Here is a 12,550-nt window from a genome sequence, read left to right as displayed (position 1 = left end):
AAGTACATTACAATAAAGCATCAACCAAACTTGCGCAGACGACCATAATCAATAACTAAAATATACACAGAATATACATAAAAAGTCTTTTAAGATGTTTAAAAAAAACCCATTCTAATTATTATTAATTTATCTATCTATCTATCTATCTATCTATCTATCTATATATATATATATATATATATATATATATATAGAAAACTTTTAACTTTTAAACACTCAACTCGTAAATAACTATTCTGGCTAAGTTTTTCCTACCTCAAATAAATAAATAAAATAAAATTAAAAATATATAATAAATAAATAAATAAATGAACGCGCGCGCACTTACCCTCAAAATCAGACAATATCCCCTCCAGATGGTCATTGACTGAGATATCTGACATCCTGACTTCAGTCCAGGGAAAACTTCCAGCCTCAGTGGCGCGCAATCACAAGAAATAAACTTTGCGAAAACAGCACAGAGCCTCTTAAAAGATTTTCGAGCTTATCCGACGATTTTTGAGCTTGCGTTGCAACAAAAAAAAAGTTGCGATTTTGGTGGGAGTAGTTTCTCATCTGAGAGCGAAGAGAAGAACGTCAGATTCAATAGAGACCCAAAAGCAGACAAACCATCTGATAAACCTCCTCCTCCTCCTCGCCGTGAGTCCTGCCCCCTCACGAACAGAGTGGTGGGTAAAGTGACTCCCCACCCTTCACCCCACCCTGCGGCTACACCTGGAAAAGGCAAGCCTGTCCCCCTTCGTTTGCTTGTGTGTGGGGAACATGAGTGCCCCCCGAAGAAGATGACTCTTTGTCCTTATCTCGTGAGAGACGAGGGAGGGATTGCGTCTAAGTGGATTTCTTGAGAAGCCGATTATTTATCAATGAAACGCTTTGTGTGCGGAGCAGCAGGGCTTTAAGGTTTGTAACTGACTCATGCGGTCCGAGAGCCGTATACAGGGGACACCGGGGCTTGTTGTTGCACGGGTAACTAAAGTAAACTGCGAAAATTAGATTGGCTTAGGCAAACTGCGGGGCATATTGCCTCGTTGGCATAAAGGAAAAGTCAACAAAAAACTAAATCAAAGTGAAAAGATAACAAACTCCAACCAGTGCTTGGCCAGCCAATACTGCAATAAATTGTAACTTTTAATGAAATTTCTAACATGTGGCCTTATAGAACATCCATGTCCTGAAAAAAGTTTAGCTTCTTAGGTAACATCTATTTTTATTTATATTCTATTGTTACTTACAACTACATTTTTACATCCAGAGGACACTCATGAAGTTTTTTTTATTGCCCCATTTTATTGGACTTCATTTGTTTTATCAAAATACAGTAAAATTGTTTATATTTTAGGTTTAAAAGCTTTACTTGTTTTTTCTTTCTTTTTTTACTGTCACTTTTAATCAATTTCATTCATCCAAACTAATTAAAAAACTACTAATTTTGTATAAAAAAAAACAACAACTCAATGACATCAAACTTTTTGTTCGATATTGTATATATCATAATGCAACATTTTTTTGTATTTTTTTAAAGCATGCATTTACAAAATTATTACTTTTTTCTATTTAGAGACATGAAATTGATTTGAAGTCACAACTTGCAATCACAAAAGCAGATAGATAAATAAATAAACTTGAAAAAATAAAAAATATATCTCTCTTTCTTGCTTTTGTGATTACAAGTTGTGATTGGTCAAGGTACTTTGAAAGGGAGAGTTAGGGACTTACCTGTCCTGGATTAACTCATGAATTGACCCCTTTCAAACAAGCTCATTGCTGTGTGGTTAACTGATAAGTCCGGAGGGCCATGTTCGTGTCAGTGTAGCGAAGAGCAAGTGAAATGCTTGATTTGTTATTATAAGATGAATATTAGCAGCAGTGTGAGAAAATGAAAAGGAAGCCTCGTATGATATTGCGTTTGTCGGCCTGAATAAAAAAGCGAATTCTAGCGATGCAATTACGCTCAACCGTTGCAGTATAACAATAAGTCTTAGATCAGGAAACCGCTTCAGAAGGTTTAATCCATTGTGGAGCTGAGGGATAAGAGAGAGTTCCTTTCATCTCTCACGGCCTACTTTGATTCTGGTGGCGTATTTTCGAGAGATAAGGGTATTTATTTGTATCGGAAACAGGAAATGTGGCAATTAAAAGTGGAAGGAGACTAAGAGTGGCCATGTGACCGAGTTTCCAGACTCCGCATTTGAGCGTCCATGCGGAGGAGCCAGACAGAGATCCTCAGTGGCCCTCATTAGCCATATGAGCGTAGTGTGCTAGGGATTAATGTCACGTAGCCTTTAATACTCACTCAGACAGGTTCTTACTGTAGGCGAAGAGTTTCTGCGCTTTGGAAGAGAAGTGAGTCCTTGACCGCACCGCTAACCACCTCTGTCAAATTACATGGGTGTCCGAGGAACAACAATTTCTGGAAGTTGAAAAGTGCAATTCTATGCATTCGTGAGCTGAGCAGAAATGGAAGGAAGGGAAAGGATTAGATTGTGTGATGTTTGTACCGTCAGCTCTTCTCCAACATGTCTAAAGAGCAATGAAGTGGTAACGGAATTGAGAGGGTAAAAATAGATTCGGTTTTTGGATGAGATATCCGTTCTGCCGTTGTAAAAACTCAGCCCAGTCTTATGAAAACGCGTATAAATAGTGCGCCAATTAAAAACGTAAACTCGTGACATTTATACGAAAACCTAATCCTACCCATAATGTAGCATAAACATGCCGTTTTTTGCGTATATGTACCACAAAGTTTCATTTTCATACGCGCAATCATGAGGTCGGGTACCAAAAACTTGATGTTAAGCATAATTATCGTGCTCAGTAAACTAGGGCCTGGTCGCGATGTCAAAATATTATTATTTTTTCCTGCTGCTTTTTTTGTTTCCGTGGAAATGTGACGATTTCCCAAAAGGTTTCACGGGGGTTCCCAGAATTTAAACAAAAGATCTTCGCATCTTTTAAACAAATTACCCTTAATGGGATATGTGTTTACGCCACATATATTAGATCTTTTAAAAGGACCTTTTTTGCATACGACTGAGGTAAACAGTAAATGTCAGAACTAGCAAACACAGCTGCTGCAGCAGAAAATTACTCATAAACTCTCTCAATTTCCTGCACGCTGCAATTGACTGAAATGCTTCTCAAAACATTTGGGGAGCATTTAATCCTAGCTTAGAGTTGCTTTCCCACACCAAAGATATAAACTGGAGGTTCTCAAGCATTGTTTCAAAGGTCATGACCAACGTTTTATAATATTATGTAGGTCATTGTTAATCCACATAATATATCTATACTTAAAAAATAAAGAGATTTTGGTAGGATATGTGACCAATAGCTGAAAAAAAAATACTGTTTTTATGCTCACCAAGACTGCATTTATTTGTGCAAAAATACAATAAAAACAGTAATACTGTACAATATTTTTACATAATATATATTTTTAATAATAATATATTTGATATTTTAAAATGTAATTTATTCCTGTGTGGCAACTATGAATTTTCAGCAGCCTTTTTTTTTTCACAATTCTTCATTCTAGATATGTGCTGATTGGAAAATATTATGTACTATTATAAACGTTAAGCACAGTTCTGCTTACTGTTTTTGTGAAAACTGTGATACGTTTCTCGGGATTCTTTGAGAAGTGCAAAGTAGAAAGTACCAGCATGGATTTGAAATAGAAACCACTGATAACTTGCATTTGTTTGCTGTCATCTTTTTTGACCAATTTAATGCATCTTTGCTGAATAAAAGTTTATTTGGAGGAAAAAATACGACTTTTTAGAATATTAATTTATTTATTTTGGCACACATAGTGAGTACGTTACAGTTTTCACACATCCCACATAAGCAGCGTGGTGCTGAACATATTTTTGCCATGCTGAAATCAGCAAAAAAGTGAAAAATGCTCTGAAAGCTATTTGCCAAAACGATCTTTTTCGATATATGCTTTCATGAAGTTAGCATAGATTATTGGAATGATTTTATTTCATTTTGGAGTAGCTTGATGCAGTGACAAGCACATAAACGCAATTAATTCATTAAATATAACTGAATTCAGATGACTGTTACGGTGTGTAGCTCCAGCTTGGTTTTATAATTTTGTATATGAATTTAAAGCAGGATGCAAAACGGTCGATGTCGAGTATCAGACAATTTCATTTTCTGTCTAAAGCCACACCAACAAACACGCCATCATTTCGAAAGCTCGACACAGATCTGTTCCTGCCTTTACGCTATTGCTTCTCCCATAAATGTTTTATCGGGTTTTTATCGTATATGCTACACACCGACAAACTCCAGGCACGGTTTTCATCTTCCAGCTGCTACTTTGAGCTCAGACCGAGATGAATGACTTCAGACCGTCGCGTATCAGCGAGCGCTATATCTTCTGCAGCAGAACCCAAATCCGTTGAACTGTTTTGACGATGCGTAGACAATTACGTGAAGGGTTGTGCGGGTTAAGTCAGACTCATTGGCTGGACGTTGGTTGACCTTTGACCTCACCCGCCTCGGGTCACAGATAAGGCTCTGTCAGCGAGGTATGTACTCTTCAGAAGCCAGTGTTAACATTGTATCTGCAATCTTCTCTTAAAGAGGTGAAAAGGAGACTTTTCAACCAGGCGAGCCCCAATCATCTTGAAATCAGCACTGGCACCTGTGGCTGCGGGGCATGCATACCTGTGAGCATGTTGTCACTACGGCTGACAGAGCCGCGCGGTGAAATATTTTTTCAGATTTCCTCGGCGATCAACAACATCAGCCCCCTCTCTCCCATTTTTCAGTTACTGACTTCGCATTGTCGCTGTTGAATTATTCAAGCGCCGCTCTGACAGGAACAGGAGATTAATATTTGTCATGCTCTCTGATACGGTGCAACTGACCAGAACAGCAAATGGAATCTGATCAAGGAGCGCAGAGCAGTGTATGAGAGCTTTCCCGCTGCGCGCTCCCTCTTCCCATCATACTCTTCCTCGCAGCTGCCTCCAGCCAATACAGATAGAGGTGAGGTGCAGCACAAATCACTGGAGTTTTCCCCCAGTATCCAATTATATCCTCTGCAGAGATAGAGCGCTGTCTCGTCGCGAGAAACCGGAGTGAACCGAACGCGTCGCAGGCGTTCACTTGTCTTATTGTGTGTGCCTGGTTGCTTTCTCAGGGCGTAAATCACTGTCGCAGAGGCTAATATCTGTGTTGACACTGCTAATTGATTGATCCCTTCGGGAGCTGCAACCTTAAGCTAAAGGGTGACGGGACGGCTGTCATCTAACCCTATCCAGAAATCAACTGGCTGACAGGCAGGAGAAGTCTGGCCTCTGGCCTCTTAGTTCCCATCATTCCTGTGACCTCCTAATCATTATCACCATCTACCGCATTGCGCCGACACAGTCAAGCGTGACAAAGTCGCTGGGGGTAGAGGATCGTGAGCTTTAAAGACATAAGAGCTGTAAGTGGGGTCGTTTGTGATGTGTAAGGACACATTCAGAACCTGGTGCCCAGGTGCAAGCAAGTCAGCCGGAGACCTGCTTTCATTCGGCTTGAATAAACGTGCGGTTGTTTGGAAGAATAGTGCTACAATATCATAATATAATTTAAAGGGATAGTTCAACCAAAAATGAAAATTCTGTTTCTTAAGAACAAGAATTAAGATATTTTTGATCAAATTTGAAAGCTTTTTGTCCCTTCATGCATGTGAGGCTGCTACCGTAGGAGTAGTACTGTCAAATTAAGCATGCTTAATCACATCCAAAAAAGTTTTTTTTTTTTTGTGTGTATTTTTACCTAAAGTAACATATGTGTGCCGTGAATAATTATGTATATACAAATACACACACAGTATGTTTTAAAAATATTTAGGTTTTTACATTTATATTTATATAATTTATATTAAACAAATGTGTATATATATATATATATATATATATATATATATATATATATATATATATATATATATATATATATATATATATATATAGAAACACACAAAATGATCAGTAAGGTTTTTACTTTTTTTTTTCTCTCTCAGACACAACCACCACCAAAATTTGATGTACCATTTTATGTATGCATTTCTGATGCGTGTAATATATTGTATGTACATTTTTAAATACTTTCAAAACAATTAGATTTAGTTGAACCCATAGTTAGTGTTTTTATTTTGTATTGTAAAGTAAACATGGACCGTTGAACACAGTAGACAGCTTTCTTTCAGTAGACAGTCATTCTTTAAGAAAACATGGTTGCAATCAGCCGTTAGTGGTTATGGTAATTGTGACAAAATGTGTTTGTTTAGTGACCGGCTTTGCTAGTGTTATAGAAGAATGATTTGAGATTTGTACGTAAGTGTTTTGGTCATTTTTGTGCATTTACTGCTGCGCTGTCGAGGCTCAAAATTGGTAAGGAGAACTGTTAATGAAAAAAAAAAAGGATTGTATTTGTCACATCCTCAACAACATGGCCACCTCCACGAAAAGCAGCTTTTATTAGATTACAAATATGATTTGACTTTTGAAAATTTACTGGGCAGTTTTAAATTTGCAATTGGCTTGTTTTTATTGATTATACTCTGAATTGTTCTTTGAAATTTAGCAAAGCAATGTATGTTTCCATTCCGCGTAATCACCTCAGCTATTTCTATAGTTCAAGCGCTTTCCAACTGCTCGGTCTTGTCCGTTGTAGACGGCTTCCAGCTGTTGCGGCACGCCAACGGTAATGTCCGGTGCAGATGTGGTTCAGTTTCTCACACTGACGAACATTTCGATGTAGATTACGCGCATTTCAAACACAGACATTAATACACATGACATTCTCATGCTCGGCTAAAGCCAGTGTTAACGTTAGCTATTTTGAGCATTAGCACAAACGTTATTTGATACAAGTTCATAAAACCAAATAGCTACTCCATACTTTTTCATTTTCAAGTTTTATATCGATTTCCTTCGCAAAAGGGGCGGGGTTTCTGAAGAAAACATTTAGCTTCAACATGATTCATTCTATGCGATTCCAGAACAAATACATGGTATGGGATAAACATTTTTTGAGATGAAAAGCAAAAACGAATCATGTAAGAAATGCAAAATGCATATTTCAAACTTCAGCGTACAGCAGTATCATAAACTCTTAAGGCCAATTGGGCATGTGATGTCCTCTTCACAGAATTAAACATGATGCAATGTAACCTGTGGAGGGGTAACTGGATAACTTACAATGGCTGAATTCCAGTTCTTACTGTGGGCTCCAAACCGAAGCATGCATGACAGATGTTCAACGTCATGTCACTGTCAGACAAAATAACAAGAATTTTGTCAGCCACCCAGTCAGTTTTGCCTCACAGAAAGCACGCTTACAAAAACACACTTTTAAATGTATTGGTATAATATGCTACAGACGATCGCACGACGACTATTGTAATAATACATATTTATATTTAGAATATAGTATTTAGAATATTTACCCACGAGAGTATGTCGTATTTAAATACATGATACGTACATGTTTACAAATGTTTGTATTCTTGAATATGTGTTTAAGCACATAGAGTAAAATCTGTTAAAAAATGCTGTTCGTTTGAACTTTATATTCATTAAAGAATCCTGAAAAAAAAACAGGAATATACTGTTTACACAAAATATTAAGCAGCACGTATGTTTTCAACATTGGTAATACTAAGAAATGTTTCTTAAACGGCAAATCATGTTAAAAGGATCATGTGACACTGAAGATTTTAAACTGGAAGAATGTTTCACTTTTTTTTTTTTTTATCAAATAAATGCAGCCTTTGTGAGCACAAGATGCTTCTTTTAAAAACATTATAGAAAAAAACTATCTTACAAACCTAAGCTTTTAAAATATTATATAGAGACTATGTTTCATATCAGATAAACCTCAAACAATATATGCATGTATTTTTTGATGCTTATTTGATATGTAAAATAAAGTTACATACAAATCAAAAAATAAATGAAATGCTGAACAACCACAAGTAAAATCATCGAATTACATTTTAAAAGAGGTTTGTTTTTAAACAAGAGTTATTATTTCAAATGATTTGATCATTTGAATCCTAACTAGAGATTGTTTAGTGACTTTTTTTTTCATCTGATCTTTTCACTTGGTAAAAAGCTCCTTGCTGCCATCTGCTGGTTAAAAACCTAGTGCTGTGCATTGCATAGTACATTTAATCTGTGACTGCCACCTGATTGGTATTAAACATGATTGAATATAGCGTTATTGAAGAATTGTTTGATAATGCATATGCAAAGTCTATCCCATCTTGTGACACACAGGGGGCAATCTTGGGGCAATCTGATAACAGAGTCTTATACTGATTTGTTTTGCGCTGTATACATAAATATCATGCTCATAATAAATGGAATTCGAATATCAAAGCCTCTCTAAAACTCTAAAATTATGCATGCATTACAGCACATCTTACCATAAAGGAACAGCACCCTGTGTAGAGAAGGAAGGAAAGCGAAGGAGGGGGTATAGTGTGAGCAAAGAATTTTGCTTTAACTGGATCCACAGCACAGTCGGACAGGTTGATAGATGAGCAGGTAGCCAGGCTTGGTGTAGAGCACAGAGGGCATCTCTTCAGAGATGTGGGGGTAGGTAAGACCTAGTTGAGGTGTGTGCCATGAGCCTGAAAACATAAATGATTTGTTGTGTTAGGAAACAAAATGCATTTTTGATAAGCAAAGCTAAAGGACCACGGCATCTGTCACAACCTCAGCAAACACCTTCATTCACTCTAGAAGAATAGCTGGCATTCAATCTTTCAGCCTCCGTTTGAAATAAGTCAGCCGTAGAGAAGAACTAAAACTAAACTTTAAATGAAAATCATGCATTGTTGAAGTTATTGTTGTAATCAGGATTTCCCCTATTTTCCAGAAAAAATTCCCAAAAAGTTTTTCTTTTTTTTTTTTTTTTTTTTTTTTTTTTATATTTTTTTTTTATACAAATATATATATATATATATTATAATTTATACATTTCTACAATAAATGTTGTTGTAAGAGTTATTATATTTTTATAATTTTAATTTGAAAACACAAATTGCGGCATTTTGCAATAGTTACTTAAGGCAAAGTTAGTTAATTAATTAAAATGAAAGCAATACATTTGTTATAGTATTCATTAATCTTTAATAAATCTTTAATCATGAAAGATTAATGAGTACTGTAACATGTTAGTGAATACTGTTATTAAATAAAACATACAAATGTTCATTATTAGATCATGTTAGCTCAGGTTCGTTATAATATTAATATTGCTAAAATTAATATTATTAGTAGCTACAACCATTTTTTTAAACTACAATAATAAACGGTAAAATGGATACATGTTATAGAAATAATTTTTCCTTTGTTAATGTCAATCAATGCAGTTAACAAATGGAACCATATTGTAAAGTGTTAACAAATTATATTTTTTTTTTTTCAGCATGCCAGTGATATTTGCATCAACGGGAACACAAAACGTGTGAATGCGAAACACAATGACCTGAACATGAGACAGCAGTATCACATTCACACTGATATGTAATATTGACGTCCTTCTCTCGTATGATTACCTGCAGACTGATGTGACAGCGACAATGACAGCGCAGCAGAAGCTGAGAGGCAATCACCATGCCAAAGGTAACATCCATTCACCCGCTCTAATTAAATGCCATTGTCATGTCAGCAGGGATCCAATCTGCAACATACACACGGCATGTCCACCTCTCACTGTGAAAGACTGCGAAAAATAAAACAAACTTCACCTGCATCATCTGCATTATGCTTAAAATAGGCTGTCTGTGGTATAATTGATGATCGGCCATCAGAGTGCATTTTTTCTGTAAAGAATGATATTTTTCATGAAGACAGAGACAAAATGTTTGACATTTGTGGCTCCGCTGCATGGCTACACTAAATAACGGTCTTATTTTTCTTCTCAGTTCCAGGTTTCGCAGTTGTCAATGTTTAAACAACGTTACAAAATCGTTTTTCCGTGCAACACCATAGACAATTCTACTGCTACATATTGACAAAACACGCTTCCTTTATGCTAAGTATTACATAAAATACAAATCACAGAAGGCGCTGGTAAAATGCGTTTTTTTAGATCTTTCTTTCCCCCAGTAGGTTTCTAGGCGATTGGAGAACTTTAACAAAAGGAGGAAGTTAACTAAGTGGGAGCAGTCAGCGGAAAGCGTTTCTTTCTCATGAATTTCTGAACACTTTTGACGAGTGTGGGCGTTATGCTCCTGAAGGAGTATCGCATATGCATGCCTCTAACGGCGGAGGAGGTAAGGTCTCGACCTTTATTTGAAGAGAAAGCGAAAACTGTCGTGCTGCAATTAAGTTCTCAACAGGCTGTTGCTTCCCCTCCTAAATGTCAATTAACCAAAGTTCAGAGGAAATCAGAGAATGCAGTGAATTTCAAGAAGGTGATAGTTGAGGGTCATACATTTTTACTGAATAGAGCTAACCTATCTGTGTGGTCTTGGTATAGTTTTTTTTTCTTCTTACATTCCGAGGTTCTTTAATAGGAGGTCATAGATCATATTTGAGCTGGGGAGGATTTCTCAACAATCATAACCTTCCCAAGGTCTGCAAACCTCAGGAATGCTATATTTTTAAAGGTCATCTTCTGAAGCAGCAACAAAATATATGCATTACTGTAAAATGAGGAGCTGTGTTTTGGTGTCCTTGGTATAGGGCATGTCAGCAATATACAATCTATAAACACAACCATCAGGAAAAGGACATTGAGAAGATTGAGGAGGTCCTGTAGAATGAGACCCATGTTGACCCTAAACATTGACTGTCAGCTAAAAGATACTTTAATATCTTTTCTACTGTTTCATGTGTATAAATAGAAAACAGATAACTGTACTAAATATATATATATATATATATATATATATATATATATATATATATATATATATATATATATATATATATATATATATGTGTATGTGTGTAGGTGTGTGTGTATACAACTACATTAGTGCATGTAGTTGTATACACACATGTTGCACAGATTACACCATTTTTAAGACATTAAGCGGCGAAACTCTTTTCAGCATGACATAACATGGTAATATAAAATAATATAACATGTTAACACAAATAAATGTGTCTTGATTACCAAATCAGCATAATAGAATGATTTCTGGAGAATTATGACACCTAAAGACTGGAATAAAAATGTCAATCTTTGCCATCAACCATTTTAAATAGAGCTGTATTAAACAATCAACTGTACTAAAACCCGAAAACCATTATTTGAAATTGTAGTTTGACTTTTACTGTATTTTTGACTATTTAGATATTAGCAGATGTTTGCGAAGCCATTATAGCAGGTGTTATTGTAACAAAGCAGCTCGGTTTCTAGCGTACCTCAGTTGTCATGGTAAAATCTTTCTCTGCAACGAGATAAGGGCACAATTACACGTCTCCATGAGTGATGGTGCTTCCATCTTAAGTGTTTGGTTAACATGTGAGCGGTCGCAAGTTCAATCCACAATGGGGTCAAGCCCGTTATGCTAGAAAATATGATGCGTTCTGATAACGGGTCCCCGGTTTACTCATCCGTCGGAGCAAAATATAGAATAGAAGAAAGACTATCTGTTTTCACCTGCCACCAGACTCTTAAATCCATTTACTCCTATAACTGCCGTAATTAGACCTCTTATCAGGATTATAGCCATTAGCCTTTGACAAGGAGGGCTTTAACGGCAATTAACTTGGAAATAATTGACCATACTATAATTGGTTTCATTTTCACAAAGAAGAGGGGAAGTCCCCAGACAATGTTTTGCCATCAATGCTTTTAAGATTGCGAGCGAAAATGTCGATTTGCATGCGTCTGCTGGACTTAAACCGTTTCCTTGGGCTGATTCTGCGCCACCTACTCAACTGTTTCATTAAGTAGAAACATTCTGAATCGAGCTGCCTTTGTTGCCAGGCAACCTCCTCGGACATTTTGTTTTAGTTATGTTCATGAGCTATTAAAGCATACGAACCAAATCTCAAAGCATGCTATTTTTAACCTGCCTTTCCACTTGAGCGTATGCGGCGTGTAATGAAGTGTATTGTTAATAACCAGCTACGGCCAAGCTCTCTATCGTACGTCGTGAAGGACTCGGGAGCGAGGGCTGTGATTAGGCCAGGGGTTATTTAAATCTCGCAATCCCTGGATTAAAATGCAGAAAAACGTGCCGGGGAGATAGCGTCAAAGGCGGAGAAGAAGAAAAAATAAAAAGCAGACGCCGCGTGCGTCCCATGTTTACTTTAAATATAGATTCAGTGCTGCCGTCTGCATTTTTAAGGTCAGTGGGAAATAAGCATTCAATAGGGTTCCTCTGTTGCCGTTTCATTACAGCTGGAACAAGCTCTGTGTGAGCGAGGCGGTGCTGCAACAGCCTACCTGAACTGACTCTCTGAAGCCGTGAAATAAACAAAAGCCGATACGGGCGGAATATTGGAAGGCCTTTACACCGCAATCAGTAACCCTCTGCGCGTTAGACGTCTTTGTTAATCGCAATTCCCCAGAT

At 36.8% G+C, this 12,550-nt stretch overlaps 1 protein-coding gene across 1 annotated transcript in view; it reads right to left on the bottom strand.

Annotated features, from left to right (window-relative positions):
* The window catches only part of sept12 (septin 12), a 53,892-nt gene extending 53,315 nt beyond the window's left edge, over positions 1-577 (bottom strand). Inside the window, exon 1 of the mRNA XM_043233707.1 lies at positions 332-577. Within this exon, the coding sequence (XP_043089642.1) occupies positions 332-386 (55 nt within the window). The 5' untranslated portion in view covers positions 387-577. The remainder of the gene's footprint in view (positions 1-331) is intronic.
* Positions 578-12,550: the final 11,973 nt, after the last annotated feature.

Source organism: Puntigrus tetrazona, chromosome 3 (assembly GCF_018831695.1).
Source record: "Puntigrus tetrazona isolate hp1 chromosome 3, ASM1883169v1, whole genome shotgun sequence".
NCBI lineage: Eukaryota > Metazoa > Chordata > Actinopteri > Cypriniformes > Cyprinidae > Puntigrus > Puntigrus tetrazona.
The sequence above is the reverse complement of the archived record's forward strand: the minus strand, read 5'-3'. Positions and strand labels throughout refer to the sequence as shown.